The sequence below is a fragment of the Aspergillus oryzae genome, chromosome 2 (assembly GCF_000184455.2).
Source record: "Aspergillus oryzae RIB40 DNA, chromosome 2".
Lineage (NCBI taxonomy): Eukaryota > Fungi > Ascomycota > Eurotiomycetes > Eurotiales > Aspergillaceae > Aspergillus > Aspergillus oryzae.
The window spans coordinates 1,891,793-1,910,782 of NC_036436.1; the positions used below are offsets into that span (position 1 = coordinate 1,891,793).

Genomic DNA, 18,990 nt, shown 5'->3' on the forward strand with positions numbered 1-18,990 from the left:
TCTCTGCGCCCTGTCCCCTTTCACTCTATATCTCAGCTTCAATATGATTACTGCTACTTCATTCTTAAATCACTCGGGCAGTCGACCGCCACGCTATCGCACTCCTTCGCCTCCGCGACGCGCCGTTGAGCCAATTTCTCCCTGCACAACCGGCGATACTCGAGCTTCGTGGGTCGACCGCGGCGCACCTAGAGTTGCGAACTTTGATCGCAACCATTTCACACATAATAACAGTCGATATGCTGCCGCGGATAACGTGTCTCATCAGAGATCCGGCCATGGTAGGTCAAGTTCAACGATCGACACCCTTGCGACTATCGCTCTCGCAACGAGTCCTACTTTTGCACCTCTATCCTACCGCCCTCCGTCTCAGAATTCTACATCGACCATGTCACTTTTCCCGCCAGAGCCCGTCGACTTCGCAGAGCGTCCGGCTAAACGCCCACGGTCGGAAAAAGATTCTTCTCCATCTCATCAGCATCGTATGGGCGCAATACCTGATCCAAGCCCGCCATCAGCTTTCGACAGCATGAAAACAGATGCGGAGCTATTGTTGAACTTTGCGAGGCCGTCCAATTTCCATCATACCGCCCCTTCCTCGAAACGAACGAGCATAGACGAGTCATATTACCAATATGGAAATGAAGCGAAACGTCATATTAAGGATGGTTTAGGGGCTTCGTACATAGACTTAGTCGAAGATAAATCTACTTACAATACTTCAGGACACGGTACTCTTCCGCCGTCCAGGATGAGATCTCGATCCGACGGTTCGGCTGTTATTTCTCGGCCCGCCATACATAGTACGCGACCGAACACAAGCTCCTCCAGCCTTCAGCCAATTATATGGCAGGACGAAGGAGATAGCACAGAGAGCAATTGGATTTCTACAAATGCGGTGGCCAACAATTCTCATTATGATACACAGGCCCCCGCCACCAATGAGCCTCAAATATCGCGAAGCCTTTCTTCCAAGGTGGAAGACGACACAGAGTCTGAAGAGTCTGGCCAGGCAAGTTGTGCTGCTTGTAATCTCGTCCGAATACCGATGGACACTGGCGAACAAGGCGATGTCACATGGATCAGCTGTGACGGCTGCAAACGCTGGTTTCATATTGTCTGCGCGGGTTTCAAAAATGACCGCGAAATTCGGACGGTTGACAAGTTTATTTGCCGTGGGTGTCGACCAGTTCACGGACAGACTACCTTTGTTCGCAAGTCTTCCCGTGCTCGTACTGCTATCGATTATGCTGGTCTTAACCAGGGACTTGTTAAGACCGCTACAGACTCGATGGAGCACCACTATATTGAGCCTATTCGACAAGGCAAAATCCGCTTTCTACCAGAGAGCTTCCCTCGCATGCGCCCAGAGCTAGTCACGGCTGAGTATTTCGAGCGAGGGAATGGCATGACAGAGCCAATCGTAATACCAGCCCATTTAAACACCCGGGATCCGGTCTCGACCAGCAGCCCTGATTATGATGCACTCGTCCAAGAAGCTTCTACCCAGGAAATGTTCGACGAGCTGTTGGAACACACACACGAGGACTGTCAAGGTGTCGAGACTGTGCTTGACTGTGGCCAAGATCAATTAGACATGGTCATTCCCCAGGGCCTCACAGTCAGAGCGGTTGCAGAGCTATATGGGCTTGAAGAAAGGGTAGAGGTGATAGACGTTAAATCACAGCAAGGCGAAGACAAAAGGTGGACAATGCAGAAATGGGCCGACTATTATGAAAATGCGGGATCTAAGGTCGTTCGAAACGTCATCAGCCTGGAGGTGTCGCAGAGTAGATTGGGCAGATTGATTCGTCGGCCGAAGATCGTGCGTGATCTTGATTTACAAGATTCAGTTTGGCCGGAAGATCTAAAGGCACTTGGGGATTATCCCAAAGTCCAATTTTACTGTCTTATGTCCGTTGCTGACTGCTACACGGATTTCCACATCGACTTCGGCGGCTCATCAGTATACTATCACATTCTGAAGGGCAAGAAGACATTCTTCTTCATACCGCCTAAGGATAAACATTTGAAGAAATACGAAGAGTGGTGTAATTCACCTGCCCAAGACTCTACCTTCCTTGGGGACCAAACTAAGGAATGTTATCGGGTTGATCTTTCTGAAGGGGACACAATGTTGATTCCCTCCGGCTGGATCCATGCCGTGTGGACTCCCAAGGACAGCTTAGTTATCGGAGGCAATTTCCTTACAAGACTGAACTATGGGATGCAGATTAAAATTGCCAAGATTGAAAAGGATACAAAGGTCCCAAGGAAATTCCGATACCCGTTCTTTCAGAAAATCCAATGGTATGCAGCTTTGAAGTATCTTGAAGACGACCCCATTCCCCAAAGTGTATTGGATGCCTTCGCGCAGGACGAGAATTATCGTTTCCATCGAGATTACCCCATCTATTACGAATTCGGAGAACGGACAAACACAGCGCCTCTCGGATCACCGTATCATAATATGCGCTTCTACTCGCAAGCTGAGTTAGAGGGATTACCAGACCTTGCGAAGTATCTCCTTCGGACTGCTTTGATCGCTGGCTCTTACATTGTTGAAGGGGTGACGGCGGACGGTAGGAACGCAATCAAGCGATCAATTCCGAAAGGTGTTGGAGATCCGATTGATACTGTTAGAAAATTCGGCATCTGGGTCGCTTGGAAGCGTGGTAATGAAAAAGCTGCTCAATGGACACGACCTGGTGTCGTTGAAAGCAACGCCAAACTCAGTCTCACAGAGAAAAAGTCTGCTGGTCGACCTAGTCGCCGTTCAGAACGTAATATGGACAACCAACGCATGTACGCAGAGAGACAGGCTGTGCAGAGACCCCTAGAACAACATCGTGAAACTTCCAATGGGGTCTCCGGTAGTAGCACCTCGGTACCACCAAGCATCGTCGTTCCTACACCTCTCATCTCTTCGGGTAGCGGGGTGAAAGAGGAGAATGTTTCCAAGCCTCGAAACATTCATCGGGGTTCTGGACTAGGTCCCAAGCGGGTTGCCTGTGATGCTTGTCGCAAAAGAAGGATCCGATGCCATCATAAAGATGAACAAAGTGACCCAACGCCAACGAAGCAAATGACGGTTGGTGTCTTCGCTGGAAGCCAATCATCCCTGGCACATGATGCCGCATCTGCGCTGAGCTCTTTGGCAGCAATTGCATCTGAAGCAGGTCTTCAAGATGGAAATGGTGGATTGGACCGATTCGAAACTGCTGGAAAGTACGGGCCGACTGTTATGGGTACACCGCATACAGTGACTAACAAGCTAAACGACATTAGCCCTGATGGGATCAATGCAGGGAAGAAAGGGCGTAGCAAGGCTTGTGATGATTGTCGAAAGAGCAAGGTATGCCGCTGCGCAACCCCCGTTGTGTATATTACTTATTAACTGGTTGTGTATAGCGGCGATGTATCCATGATGAGTATGGGAGAATTGACCCTGTCAAAGCTCAAGAACGGTCGAAACCGCGAGCTGCAGCTTCTGCCAAAAGGCCCCGGCTCACCGAGGAAAGCTTTAATCCCACCTCAAAAAGACCGAAGCAAGAAAGCACCTCTCCCATAACAAAGCCGGCGCATGTCAGCCGAGAGGGTGACATAATAGATGCACAGGGAACTCGACCATCTACCCAGTTATACAAGAAAGGCAATTTCGATGCTATTCCACTGCCGGGGATCTCTCGTGTGGATCAAGGCTTTTCGCAGCAGCCAGACATGGTAGCTGCAGAAAAGGAAGCGCCCGTGGCGCAAAATTCATATGCATCACCACCTACATTTCAGACAGATGATGTCGTTGCTAAAGAGGTCAACTCAGCCTCTGTGCCTCAGCCGGCGGTTTCACTTGTGTCGCCGCCAACTTCCTTGGCAGATGAGACTGATGTCCTCCAAGACCATGCCGATGCTGAGGGAGAGCATTCTACGGTCCTTCAAACACCGACATCCAATGCTCGTCACTCTTCCCGTCAACCGCGTCATGTAGATCGATACATGCCTGAGGTCCATGTTGTCAAGCCGTCGAAGTCATCTGTACACACACCAAATGCACGTCGCCCATCGTTCGGCGCGTCAAGCACTAGCACGCATAGAACTACTCCTGGTCCATCGTCGGGTTCGAAGAAGTCTTCGTCACGTCCGTCGTCATCACACGCAAAGACTCCAACCGCTGATAAGAAAATTGACCGGCATGCCACGTTGACGTCCCCTGGTCAGACCAGCAAGCATATGAAGCGTGAGCGAACGACTGGGGCAGACGGTGAGCCAGATGCTGAGAGCATGCGTTTAATCCGCGAACTTCAAGAACAGGAATTTGGCCTACGAAAGCGAGCCACGAGAGCGTAAAGCAGGCGACTGATTTATGCCATACTCTCCTATGACGGTTTATGAAATTCACTTTCTTTTTTCTTACTTTCCCTTTTTTTTTTACTTTACTTTTTCTTTCTGTTCTTTCTCTTATCTAGACTACCTCAATCGGGCAACCACTGAAGTTGATATGAATCTGAAAGAATTACACTCGGGTGATTTGACTACTTGCTGCCGGGAAACTTGGGAAGGGAGTTTTGAAAGGGTGGGAGTCTCGGACTTCGTTGGGGCTTTAATGCTTTGTGTGATTTGTTTCGGCGTTCCATCGTCGCCAGGCTGTGACGTTCGTTTGGGGGTTTATCTCATTGCATCAGACGTTATCCTTTGAGCATTTACTTTTTTATCTGTCTGCTCGATTTGGCGTTATAAGTTGGTACGCTGGGGGATTCCTGATCAAACCGTTGCTCTCATACCTTTGCTTTGTTTCGGTCAAATCCTTCCTACCGTATCTTTGCCCTTTCCTGCTAGTTTCTTGGGTCTCGTTCAATGAAGTCTTGCTAGCGTTGTCAATCCTTCAGTTGCTCATGCTTTCTTATTTATTCCCTCCCACCTTTGCCTTTTCATTCCGTCTCTATACCGATCTTCTCTGTCCTGATGTTGCTTGACATAACTCTCTGAATATCCCATCTATTCTTCCGTTAATGGATATATAATTACCGCGATCCATACTCTTTCAAACAAGATAGGCCTCCGTGTATGCTTTCCTAGCTTTTGCTGTCCGCGACGTCCGATTAGAGTCGAACGCGGATTCCCGCGCCTTCAGAATCTAGATCCTAGACTTCACGAAATGAGATATCTTTGTTGGCCGCTTCATGATGACCCAAATTCTGCCAAGTTTATATGTGACAAACAGAAAACGTCCGCCGTTTGTCAATCAAATGTGCCGTAGACCATTAGAACCGGCATATGGACGTCAGTATTGGGACTGCGTTCAATTTTCTACGCTGAGCGATTGAACAATAACTCATTTACTAGTAATCGTTTATTCATTGATTCGGTTATCTATGCAGTCCAAGCCCGCTTTCACCTTGTGTAAGAAATCCAGAAATTGCGACCATCGGTAACTCCATCCAGTGGAGAACTCCTACCAAGCTCCATCGTATGTAGTAGTTGTATACTCATCATCCATCGTAACTCATGCGCTTCAACTCCTTACATCAAATCAAGGGTCTATACAGTCAGGTATATGTAAGCAGACGGGGTATATCCTATGATATAGAATGGAATCACCAAAGAAAAGAAAAAGTAGCGAACCAAGCCTTCAGGGCTTGTTAACCCAAGAAATCCTTCACCGGTGGCTCCCTGGATCGGTACTAAGCCATCGCTTGGCCCTTGTTTGTTCCCCAATATAGTTTTTGATCACACAAGTTCCCTCATCAGGCCCTTGACACACTTTGCGGCGATCTAGATGTTTGAATCGAGGACCAAGGGGACCGTTCACATAATGATATTGGCCTGCGAATCGGTATTGTCGATGATCTCCCAAAGGATAGAACTTGTCACCCCAATGGCCATTGTAGTAGAACCATTCTGTGGGTGAATCCGGGCTGAAAGTAGATGCAAGCAAAGTATCGTTGTCATAATCGTAGGTATATGAATGGGAGTTTAAGAGAGGATCCCACAGCGGGCCGCGGTCCGTCTGATCATGAAGGAGGCCCCATGGCAGAATATAGTCGTGGATGCCGGGAGTCGCGTACATGGCATGGGTTCCCAGCGCTGAGTAGATGACCGGCTAATGGTATCGGTTAGTGGCAATAGTAAATGCATATTCTCAAGGAACTTTGTCTTACTCGTTCCCCATTCTTTTCGACGGCTTCGTAACTATATGCTTCGCCCGCGCTATGGGCACTAAAGAAGAGTGCTTTGGGCTTACCATGGTGGAATCGCACGAGACAGTGTTCCCAATCGCCGACATGGTTCCCAAATCGCACATTCAGAACTACGTTCCCCAGGTTGAAGCTGTAGAAATAGAACCAAAAAGCGTCAACAACGCCGTTGCCCTTGTCCATTACGATCAGTACAGCTGGCGCATTGCTATGGCCCCTAGTACCTTCCGTACGGATGGGCTCCCCACCATACCGTTTCCGAAGTTCGTCCCGAATCCGCTCGTCTTCTAGATTTGGATAGCCGAGCTCATCCGGAGTCATATTGCCTTCTCTGTCTTGCACAGGTTGGCTTGCATCGTACCACTTAGCTCTCTCTTCCGGGGTGTCGCCCGGGATATTCCCATCAATTCGACCATCCCAATCGGCCCAGGACTGTGCCACCTCTCCATCCTCAGGAGGCTCGGGTATGTTTTTCTCTCCCTCCATCCAGGACGGGCGATCTTCAACGTCGTCATTACTCGTTAGAAATATGTAGCGCCCTCCTTGAAATTGATTCAGTTGGTTAAGATCCTGCAGGGTTGGATGGTCTTGTTGTGACCGGATGGGTGTATAATTCAGCGTTGGGGTTGTGTGATAGAGGTGCTCAGCGATATCACCAGGCCAGAACTGTTCGCCTGAAAACAAGTGGACGAGAGGCGCATACCGGAAAATGTAGTCTGGAATTTCTCGACGAGACCTTTCGGATTCGTCCCACGTGGTGTCCGAAAGGTTGCCCCCGTTCGACCAAAACGCCCTCCAGGAAGTAGAATTAGACTCCCCTGGTGAAAGTGTCTCCGAGACAAGCTTATGCTGGCCGAAACGGGGGCGGGCCGCGCGGTAATGCGCCGTACCACAGAGACCTAGCCACCGACAGGCTTTCCGATCAAACCACGAATGCGAGGAAGCAATCCAGCGGGCCTCGTCTTTATCTTCGGCAGACCAGATAAAAGCCGAGGGGTTTACAATCCGGACCAGGCTATTGATTGAAATGTATGCGATCAGTGACGAAAGGATAACAATTGCGGTGGTAGCTCTTTGTACCATCTGCTGGCGGAAGTTGGATGGAGCCGCGAGGTCAGAATGATTAAGACGAGATAAATCACGGAACGCAAACCCGACCTCGTTAGAATGAGTAGCAGCGGGTGCTGCAGAGCGTAGAAAAGTGGTGACACTGGTGATGTTGACAGACTCTCTAACCGCAATAGCACTACTACTAGGCTGAGATAAGGCCGTAGCACTCAGGGCAGAGTCCTCGGAGGGAAGTAAGGAAAGTAAAGTACGAGGCACATGAGACCACGCCGCGGCAGGATTATAGATGACCAGTAACAAGATATGGAAGCAATAAAGCCAGGCAGCCAGACCTGGAGACAGAGGCAAAGGAGAAAGGGACTCTATAAGGGAAGCGCGCAAGCATTATTGCTCCGTCAGCAGCGGTCGAGAACAGCAGTGCAAATAATAGCATGACTACCGAGAGCAGTAAAACACCAGAGGGATGGGATTGACACTAAGGTAGTTGAACGACGGGTATGAATGAATTGTCCACTAAGAGAGACAGACCGGGAATGACGGAAGGGGATTAGATAATGGATGATCATAGCATGGAAGGTGACGGATGCATCTTTCAGATCAGCAGCACTAACTAGTGACTCCCTTGCTTCCGCGCACTGCCGAATCAATCAGGAAACGTAGGGCGGAAGGGACGGAAGACAGTTGACAATGTACTGTATTTATCGTGTAAACTACTTACTTGGCATGGTCTTGGTGGAGATCTGGGTAGGACTGGAGACAACAAACAACAACAGCAGCCAGCAACAGGACTGCTGGGAGTGAATAAGGCTGAACCGGGAGGGGGAATGAGGAGGCAAGAGAGGAACAGTCAATTCAACGGTGGAGATGATGAGGTCATCACCTAAGGTCGATCATTTCTTGTCAAGGAAGATAAACAAGGAATGGATACTGTAGGTGGGTAGTAGTACATACCGAGTACTCCGTATAGTTATACTAGTAAACTACCTGAACTAAGCTTACAACTACTCTAAAAGCGGGCCGATCTTGCCGCGGACCCCCGTGGGTTCAATTTCTTGCCCAACTTAGTACTACGTACTACATACTAGGTACTAATTAGCACAACCCCTCCACGTCACACCAATCACCAACTACCGTACCACTTCCCATGGTAATCTTGGATGGATACTGCCATTTCTATCGAATACTCCATTTGGTCTTGGAAGGATTATCTAATCTCGTCATGTATCCTCCCTCGGAGCCTACATTGGTCCTGGATCCAGCCATGCTAATGGACTCAACATTACCGGACGAGGAAGGTTCTGAATATGAGTACGAATACGATGAGAATGAAACGGAGGTACGTCTTAATCTGCAAGGTCTTATCGCGATTTTATCACTTTGCATATCTCACTCATACCTACCCTAATTTGTGTCCGACTGACTGGAAGCCGCACATAGACCTTCTATCTTAACCTCGACCTCACCTCCTCTCATGGTCCCATCCGACCCCCTCGACGACGTGCGGACCTTGCGACGGATTCTTCATCAGCTGCGGCTACTTCCGGTCTACCATCTGTCTCCGTCCACCCTCCCCGAAGCGACGAGAATGAGTCGGCTCTGGCAAGCACCGAGTCTGACAATAGCCCCGCAGACGGGTTACAAATTTTAGGCCTGCACACCCACAATCCCGTCGTCTCATACCAGAATCAAATCTTCAGCTGCTCCTGGGCCGAGCAAATTGGCACCGAGTTACACTTCACGCCGCCTGAGCCGGAATCTCAACTTGCAGGGCCAGAAGCCGACACGACAACTGCCCAAGTTGCTCCGTTAAAGCTTGATAAAACCTTCAGCCTCATAGCCGCTAACAGCGTCAAGATTCTAGGCCGCAGAGCGAACCTTATCTCCAGTGCGGGCCCTGTCCAACATGCGTTCTGCTCAGGTGATACACTAGACGCGACGGGAGGGGCAACCCGCAGAGTGGGCCCTCAAACAAACCAGGCTCTGTTTTTAGAGCGATTGAGGAACATCAAACAATCCAAGGGGGAAACAGACACTGTACGCACCGTTTTTAGTCTGAAAAGGGCTCAGAATCTTGAAGAGCGCTTGCGCGGTTGGGCGCGGACAGAAGAGCAATTGGCCGAGATTCAGCAACTTAACGATGCCGCGCTTCAAGGAAATTCCGATGCCATAGCAGAACTAGAGAAGATCTACAATCAACTTGGTGCTCAGGATCCTGCGTCGTTCGAAGAATCGTTCCAACAGCTTTGAGAATGCTCCAAGTCGGTCATCTTATGAACCTCAAAAGCCCTGCCAATGGGGTCACCACAGGTTAATGTCATACGTTACGTCACGCATACTCGCTGAACTAGCAATCTAAAACAAGCCATATGCGGGGGCTTAGTATACCACATGAGATGCACCCACCCGGCCGATGGCGAACATGAACAGATCGATTGATTTTGACTCCTAAACACTTCGGCCTTGGCACTACGTCGTTGAAGCGGGTTTCGGGTCTTTCGTAGCGACCTTGGTGACTTCTCTTCACTAACCAGTTTATTGGCGGTGTGCCACCATAGTAGCCAACATGCATAGTGCAGCGTGGCACCTGACACACGATAAGAAATGTCTCAAAGCTACTTTACGCGGTATGCCATGCCCAACCCCGCCGATTGACTCGATTATACGATGTGCTTCGTAGTGGTTTGTCAGATAAACCACTGAATTATACAAGTATGGTGTTTCAGAATTCAAGGATGAGAAAGACATGCACTTTTTCTAAGGATAATAGTCATGTCACTCTCATCATGGAGTATCTGTCGTATGCCATGCATTAAAGTTTGGGTGGGAGAGAGGACAAACAAGGAGTAGATATAAAATATGAACAAATTCTGCCTTTCCGACTCCCTATCCAAATGACCCTATTGTCCAGGAAATTTGGAGCGTGTTCGGCAAATCAAGTTATTCGCGCTAGGGGAGGGGGAAGGGAAGCATATCAGCTGAACTGCATCCCTATCGTTAGTATTCTCAGCAAACGGGTAATCAAGAGAGCCAATGCTATCAGGCTAGGCACATTCACCGTCGATCGAGCCCCAGAGGGAGAATTGGTTCTTTGATTCCACGGGTGAGGGAGGTGGCGGCGGAGGGAGATATTGCAGGCACAGGTGAGGCGGGAGCTCGAAATGGACATGCCTCGATAGTGCGAGAGATGTCCTGAGTAGATGTGGGCGGGGTGAGGATGGTTGGTTAGTTGCGAAGCTAGAAGAGAGGGGATGACATTCCACTATTTAGTAATTATGTATGATTCAGATTGGATTATTTCCATCGCTGTATCTCGGCAATGGGTGTGGGTGGGTGGTTGGGTGGATGATAGTTGATGAAGAGAGGTAGGCTGACAGTTATCAAACTGAGGCAATTATCTCGTGACGAAACGAGAAGTGAGCTATTAAAACTTGAGGGGTGGGTAGAGTTAAACGATAGTTGCGAACCTAAGAAAGAAAAGCCGTTTTTATGCCTACTAGTACTTTTGTTGAATACTAATAGCTGTCTGAGTAGGTACCCGAGTATTTACCGTACTACTACTTTAGGTAATATCTCTATAGAGGTGGTATGAATAAAGAGATAGTGAATAGGAAGGCCCAGCTAAGGTATATAAGCTATAGATAGCCTCCTAGATTGTTTAGTTATCTTTCTATAGCTTTAGGTGGGGGAGTTACCATTACTTCGCAGAGCAAAGGGAAAAAAGGTCAACACGGCCATGCTGATCAACCAAACAAGATATTGACAACCTCCGTATATTGTCACTCCCTTTCTATCGGTTTAATTAGTTCTTTCTTTGCCCGTTGAGAATCGTCATATTACAGAGTCCAGGAAAAAGAAAAGGGCAAAGAAACAGAAACTAACCAGCTCACGTCATGATAAGGTCCGGAAGTGCCTACTAGTTCGTCTTCTTGAGCAAACCCCTGCCCTCTCAGAGGGTTTAACTTCTTCGTCCATCAGCACTTTGAGTCATTAGCCCCTGCCCTTTAATATATTTTCATTGATATGACAACCCCATGCGGTTACAGAATTGATAATTGCATACTTTGTTAGCTGTAGCCAACTTTCTTGAGCCTGTGGATTCCAGATGCACCCGGTAAGATGCATTACACCGTAGGAGGGGTATTGGGATATGAAGAGTAAAGAAAAATGAAAGGGAGGGAGAGAGATGAATCCTTTACTATGCATAATCTGATTCATAATAAAGCAAGTGTTTCAATATACAGGCGTGTTCAATGCAATTAATTCGCGAGTGTGGATTCTTATGATAATGTTCGAGTTTTCATAAAGTTTCATACATCTAGTAAACCTGGCGATGCTTGTATTTACTCATGGCTCACCACCACTACATATCAACAGCTGCTAAGCCCAATAAAAAACACATGATGTTGTCGTATCTTAGTATCTTGGAGCTAACTATACTAAACCATATGGTTTCGCCCCACCTCTCCCTTTTCCTTTTTCCTTTTCTTTTTCTCTTTCTCTTCCTTCTTTCTTCCTCCTTCTTTGTCGAGCTTTCTGCCCTTCCTCTCCATTCCAAGAAAGAATTTCATGATGGTCTATGTTTTCATCATAAAGGGAGGCAAACTTTCCAACCCGTGACTAGCTATCCAATTACCTTATCGGTCCACAGCATAAGCATTCCTGATTGGGCAGAGTCCTGGTTGAGCATCGTTCAATCAGCATCCTTCCAGAGATAGTTTAAAAGTAGATTGAAGGATGCCTCTCTCAACTGCATCTGTCCCACGTACACGTCATCAGGTCTAATTGCATAGTTCTATCAGAATAGCATATGGCAGATATGCATTTCCTATCTCGCATTTAATAGTACCTTATCTTTGATATATACAGGTCTGGGCCAATCGTTAGCCTTGACCTTTTTTCTTATCTCTGATAGTTATGATATAGAGGGAAAAAAAAAAAAAAAAACCTATCAGAGACTGTCTTTCATTTACAGCATCTGATTCAAGTTTCTTCGTAGTGGTTTCATTGATCCTTCAGTCACTGAGTAATCCATTCAGTTCCAACAGAAAAGAAGGAACAATTTACAAAGGAAGGCAGGAAGAAAAAGATACCTAGAAATAGCGTAGCCTCCAGGACATCCTTGTATCTAAGTCCCTTGAACAGAATTCCGAATTTGTCAGATTACACCATCCCAAACCGTCCCGCGAAATACCGGCGACTTGAATTAAAAAGGTATTTCTATGCATGCCTGTCCGGGTCATGTATGATGATTTTGGCTTAACATGAGTTCGCCAATGTTAATAATCAATTTCTGTTATTCCAAATGCCGGTGAAACAGCCACTGTTAAATGATATGCACTAGTATTGGGTACTCTGCCAATCGTTGGTTCATCTCCTTGCCTTGTAACCAATTCAAATTACTTCTACTTGGGTTGGCTGATCACATCATCGCATAACCGAATTTTCTAGACCGTCCAGAAGTTCACCGATTCGGTGGCACTATGTATGTTGGAGAAGTTAGACATTTTTGTTGGAGATTACCTCATCGACTCATACTGCCCCTTCAACAGTTGAGGTAAGTGGAGACCCCGAGCAGAAGAGTCTGGACACTGAGCCGAACACAGTAACGGGTGAGAGGCTGAGAGCCTAAACCAACCCCACCTTCGTACCCAGTTGTGGCTTAACAATGTCTGTGGGCGAGATTTCCATGGGGTAATAGCATGGGGTAGAATTGAGCCATTTTAATAATGAGAACGGGATCTTGGAGGCTACATGGAGTACGGTGACGTGGGATTGGACTGAGCGGGTTCACCCCGCAAATCACTAGTACTGGATAGACCATTGATCCAGGTACGGATCACGGTTGGGATCGACTAACCCCGCAGTATCGTGAAAAACTCTGACCCGTGACTTCATCTTCTTTTTCCTTATTCCGCTTTCCTTTGCAGCCGAAGATTCTGAGAGGTCCCATGATTCGATCCCATTCTCTAGCATCTTTCGTCCTATTCTGCTTACATCCTAGTAAATTCAATATATTGGGTTCTAATGATATGATATGATATAGTATCAATCGATCAATCTCTCTCCCATATTATAACTCCACATATTCTTTTGCTTTCTGCGGAAAGATTCCATAATTTAAATGCACATCGATATGAAGTATAGGCAAACAGACACAAAGTACGTCGCTCAACCGACACTGCCTAGCAATCCTTTGGTTACGAAATTGCGGCATTTTCTGAATCAGTTATTACGCAGGAGAATCATGCAGAATCGATTGCATGCAACAGTTGTCGATGATGATTTGCAGGTCACTAGCCACCATGACACACCAAATTACCCTTTCCAGGCGTACAGCCCTACTAAGTGGAGAGCTACGCACAAGGGAAAAATTCACAAGACCTGGGGCCAAGGCGTCTTTTATCAGCTGACTAACAGACCCGCTATAGTCATGTTTCTTTTCACCAGCTGAAAATTGTCTAGTACTGGTACTCGCTAGGTGTTACTGTAGATGGTTTTAATCTGTGCACTTGTTCTTAACATCTTAGGCTATTCTCTTCTTGTTGCCAACCACAAAGTACTAGTAGCAGAACTACTTGTGCCTAAGGCAGGTGATGACCGAACCACACTGAGCGACGTTGAGGCAATTTCTTCCAAATTTAGCCTTGGATAGCCAATCACGTCTTTCTGATGCGGTATTTTTCTTCTTGCCTCATTCGCGCTACGGAGGCACTATCCCTGAATTGGAATAAGAGCCCCCAAAACTTGGCAAAAACTTTGGTACTGTGTATAATAGAATACCAGTACCAGCAAAAATGAGAGATTGAAAAAAAAAAAAAGGAAAAAAAGGAAAGAAAGAAAAGAAACGAGAACAAATGCACCGAAAATTTCGAGATGAGAAATAAAAACTGAAAGGTTTAGAGGGAAGAATGCTAGAAAAGATTAAGAACAACGAGATATATCAAGATACATCATAGAGTAGAGACACGTAGTATCTGGAAAAGGGTGGGGAATCAAGGGGAAGGTGTAAAACTGGGATTCATCTCACTGTCAGTTGGAGCAACGTGGAGGATACATGCAGGACTAATGATCACACCGCACTAAAGCCATCAATCAACCCGATCCACATGTAGGATCCACTCCACTACAAGGATGGGCGTCGGATCAACAATTCGAGACTCATCCACTCTTTCCCAGACAGGAGTGACTGCCCCGGACCGGTCCCCGTGCCTGGCCGATCGCATAGCGCCGGGTATGATCTCAGCAATGTCTAGGACTTATAAGCACTTGGAGCCCGTTGCTGTTCCTGTAAGTTTTTGATTATAGATAGGATCATATAAGAGATATTTCTCTCTCTTTCCTTCATATTCATATCATCTTTGATATCTCCATACCCCAGTTGTTGACAGTCCCACCCCGGTGACGTGTCGATTGCATGGCTTGTACCAAGACGTAGAGTGACTTTTCACTTCTCGTTCTTTCTCGCGATTCTCTGATAAGCTTCCATGCCGAAGGGGCTGTTCTTGCTTTTGTTTTTGATCAATTAGATCCAAGGTAGCAGAGGAAAGTTCTAAACAAAAGAATAAAGCAAGAAGGATTTCCCTCTCGTCTTTTTGAGGTATGTACCTCTGTTTTGAGGTCGGGCGCGGTCCACTTCTTTTCCTATCACTGCCAGTGAACCCTGCCCCCAGCCGTTCTTATCTCTACCCAAACCCGATCCTCTCTCTCCCCAATTAGCTTTCTTTTCGAGATCGTACGCCACAGCTCTTCTCCCACCCTATGACTAACTCCTCTTCACGTCTTCATCAGCGCATCGTACTCCTTTCCCCTCTCAATTGAACCTCACCCGAAGCACTTTGATCAAACACCATGGTGTCTTCTACTGCTTCTTCATCCCCACAGCCGGATGGGTACCTCAATGGCGCCAACACCCTACCCGTGCGCCCAGGCCCCAAGCTCTACGGCAGTAATGATGGCGCTCAATCTGGCGCTGGGACTCCCATTGGATTCCAGAGACATCCTCATAACAAGTTTCTTGAGAATGTAACCGGATCAAATGTGCGTCAACCGTCACCTCAGCCCACCCATCTGGGCTTCCCCGGCGGTGGTCTGCACCGAATCTTATCAGAGGAGGATCCGGGCTATATTGCTGCCAAGTTCGAAGGGAAAGAGAAGCAAATGGAGCAGGGTAAGTCTCGCTCGCTTCCCCCCCCCGCCCCCCCTCTATTCATGACACTGGAAGTTCTTTTCCTTCATCTAACTGTATTTCTCAGTTATGGACCAGCTGGAAAGCAAAGGCTTTATTCCGACGGAATTCGTCGCTGGGGAAGCCGAATGGTTTTACAATCAACTTGGGATTGATGATACATACTTCCAAACCGAGACCGTTGATGCTATCGTCACACAGATCCTTTCTCTCTATGCTGCCAAGGTTGCAGCGTACGCTCGTGATGATAAGAAACTCGAGATCCGTTTAGATAAGGAGGCTGAGGATCATGCGGTCTACATTGACACAAGCAAGCCCGGCATCACGTCGGTCGACGGCCCTCGGTATGAGCAGAGAATTGAGAAGAAATACGTAAACGGATCCACACCTAGTAACAGCTATCGGGTTGAGACTTTCCGTTCGCCAACACCAATTCCTGGGGACGATGGCCAGCAACTCCGGTGCTACTTTGTTTACAAGTGCCAGTTCGTCAACCCTAACCCGGGTCCGAATGAAACAAACATTGATATTATCGGTGAAAAGAGATTCTTGCAAAAGGCAACGGAAAATACTAAGGCCATCTATCAAGAAATTATCACGAATGCCGTTAATCGATCAGGTCCTGTCATTGAAATGTTCGAGATCGAGAAGAGTCGCGAAAAAAGGCTGGTCATCGCTTATCGCCAGGGCTCTGCTATGGGTCTATTCAGTGCACTCTCTGATCTTTACCACTACTACCGCCTGACAAGCTCCCGTAAATATCTGGAGAACTTTTCTAACGGCATCACGGTCATATCTCTCTATCTTCGCCCACTGAAAGATGCTGAAATCGCCGCTAAGTATCCTCCTATCGAGGCAGCCGTTCACCAGATCATCAAGGAGGTCTCACTTCTCTACTGCATCCCCCAGAACAGATTCCAGCATCACTTTGCGGTCGGTCGTCTTAGCTTGCAGGAGACCATCTATGCCCATTGTGCGTGGGTCTTCGTCCAACAGTTTCTTAATCGCTTGGGCTCTGAGTACACCTCTCTGACCGATGTTCTGGACTCCAATAATAGTGTCCACGCAGAGCTGTTAGCCAAGATCAAGAAGAGGTTGCGTACCGAGACTTTCACATCCGACTATATTTCGGAGATCGTTAACAAGTACCCGGAACTCATCCACAAGCTCTACCTGGATTTTGCCAATACTCATTACGTTCAAACACGTGGTCCTGCGGAAGATGATTTTCTTCCAACCCTGAGCTATTTGCGCCTCCAGGTTGACGAAGTCCTCGATGGTGCGAAGCTGAAACAGCTCATCTCAAGCACAGTGGCCAATGAACACGACGAGATGGTCATGAGCGCCTTCCGCGTGTTCAACGCCGCCATCCTCAAGACCAACTTCTTCACCCCCACTAAGGTCGCCCTTAGTTTCCGACTTAACCCAGATTTCCTGCCGGAACACGAGTATCCTCAGCGTCTCTATGGCATGTTTCTAGTCATTAGCTCAGAGTTCCGAGGCTTCCATCTACGATTCCGGGATATCGCTCGTGGTGGCATTCGTATCGTCAAGAGCAGGAATAAAGAAGCCTACAGCATTAATGCCCGCTCACTGTTCGATGAGAATTACAATTTGGCCAACACCCAACAGCGCAAAAATAAAGACATCCCCGAAGGTGGTGCAAAGGGCGTGATACTCCTAGATGTGAACCATCAGGACAAAGCAGCTGTCGCTTTCGAGAAGTACATTGACAGCATTCTCGATCTCCTGCTGCCTCCTGTCAGCCCCGGCATCAAAGATCCTATCGTTGACTTGCATGGAAAGGATGAGATCCTTTTCATGGGGCCCGATGAGAACACGGCCGAGTTGGTGGACTGGGCTACAGAGCATGCAAGGAATCGTGGAGCTCCTTGGTGGAAGTCATTCTTTACTGGCAAAAGTCCCAAGCTGGGCGGTATCCCGCATGATACTTACGGCATGACAACCTTGTCTGTTCGCCAATATGTTCTTGGTATCTACCGGAAGTTGAAGATTGACCCATCCACGGTTCGTAAGCTTCAAACCGGTGGCCCCGATGGTGACCTGGGATCAAACGAGATTCTTCTGGCCAACGAGAAATACACCGCTATCGTCGATGGTTCCGGTGTTATTGTTGATCCAAATGGTCTGGACCATGAGGAGCTGGTCCGGCTTGCAAAGAAGCGCGTGACTATCTCCGAATTTGACTTGTCGAAACTCTCCCCTGAAGGCTACCGTGTTCTGGTGGATGAGAGCAACGTTAAGTTGCCGAATGGCGAGTTCATCCACAACGGGATGATCTTCCGCAACACTTTCCATTTGCGCCGAGAACTTCCCTATGATGTCTTTGTTCCTTGTGGCGGGCGACCGGAGTCCATTGATCTTTCTACTGTTGGAAAACTTATTCACAACGGCAAATCCACCATCCCATACATTGTCGAGGGTGCCAACTTGTTCATCACACAAGACAGTAAACTCCGGCTCGAAAGGTCCGGCTGTATACTGTTTAAGGATGCATCAGCAAATAAGGGTGGCGTGACTTCGTCGTCACTAGAGGTCCTTGCGTCGTTGTCCTTCAATGACGATGAGTTCGTCGAAAACATGTGTGTCCGTGAAGATGGCAGTGTTCCCACATTCTACCAGGATTATGTCAAGCAGGTTCAGGAGGTCATCAAGCAGAATGCCACCCTCGAGTTCGAGGCCATCTGGCGTGAACATGAGCAAACTGGCCTTCTCCGCAGCGTCCTCAGTGATCGCCTCAGTCTGGCTATTACCAAGCTCGATGAGGAGTTACAGAAGACCGAGTTATGGGACAATGTTGAACTCCGCCGCTCGGTCCTTGATGACGCTTTGCCCAAGCTACTTCTGAACAAGATTGGCCTCGACACAATCTTGCAGCGAGTGAGTTTCTACTTTCAGTGTCAGAATCAATTTTAAAACTAACGGCACATGTAGGTTCCTGAGAACTATCTCCGGGCCATATTTGGCAGCTACCTCGCAAGTCGGTTTGTATACGAGTATGGCAGCAACCCTAGCCAGTTCTCCTTCTTTGACTTGTATGTATATCAGTTTCACTAGCCCCAGTCACTGGTCCACTTTACTAATCATAAGCACAGCATGACCAAGCGACTTTCCAAGGCTATGGCATAACATGCTTTCGAAAGGCGATGTGATGTTCCACGTTATGATTTTGCATCTTCCGGTTTATACATGACTGCACATAGGCAGTGCTACAAAATTTAATCATGGCAACTATGAAAATCGCATGCACGGGATACAAAAAAAAGGAGTCACGCGTAATGAAGACTTAATACATCTACATCCTCTGGGTTCTTTCTGCTTCAAATATAGATCTAAAGATCGTATAAATATTTATATCTACATCCCACAATCAAGAACGCGTTCAAGAAACCCCCCCTTTTTTTTTTCTGCTGTTGTCGTTGTCACATGTGCCAAGCGATCTTATACTGTTCCAGGGCCGTTAACTCTGTATTTATAAAACATAAGGGTTTTGACCAAATATAATGACGATAATATAGCTTAGGT

The 18,990-nt window shown here is 47.5% G+C and overlaps 4 protein-coding genes across 4 annotated transcripts; 3 read left to right on the plus strand and 1 right to left on the minus strand.

Moving 5' to 3' along the window:
• Positions 1–43: 43 nt before the first annotated feature.
• On the plus strand, positions 44–3,397 carry jhd1 ([Histone H3]-lysine-36 demethylase; the record flags this gene model as incomplete). The annotated part of the gene is made up of 1 exon (XM_001819154.3): positions 44–3,397. One exon carries the CDS (start codon positions 44–46, stop codon positions 3,395–3,397), a length of 3,354 nt encoding a protein of 1,117 aa, XP_001819206.3.
• A 323-nt stretch (positions 3,398–3,720) lies between these two features.
• AO090001000715 (uncharacterized protein) lies at positions 3,721–4,344 on the plus strand (the record flags this gene model as incomplete). The annotated part of the gene is made up of 1 exon (XM_023234672.1): positions 3,721–4,344. One exon carries the CDS (start codon positions 3,721–3,723, stop codon positions 4,342–4,344), a length of 624 nt encoding a protein of 207 aa, XP_023089775.1.
• A 1,309-nt stretch (positions 4,345–5,653) lies between these two features.
• On the minus strand, positions 5,654–7,274 carry AO090001000716 (uncharacterized protein; the record flags this gene model as incomplete). The annotated part of the gene is made up of 2 exons (XM_023234673.1): positions 5,654–6,097; positions 6,156–7,274. 2 exons carry the CDS (start codon positions 7,272–7,274, stop codon positions 5,654–5,656), a joined length of 1,563 nt encoding a protein of 520 aa, XP_023089776.1.
• A 7,230-nt stretch (positions 7,275–14,504) lies between these two features.
• AO090001000717 (glutamate dehydrogenase (NAD(+))) lies at positions 14,505–18,594 on the plus strand (the record flags this gene model as incomplete). The annotated part of the gene is made up of 5 exons (XM_023234674.1): positions 14,505–14,546; positions 15,252–15,426; positions 15,512–18,345; positions 18,400–18,500; positions 18,561–18,594. 5 exons carry the CDS (start codon positions 14,505–14,507, stop codon positions 18,592–18,594), a joined length of 3,186 nt encoding a protein of 1,061 aa, XP_023089777.1.
• Between the last annotated feature and the right edge of the window lie 396 nt (positions 18,595–18,990).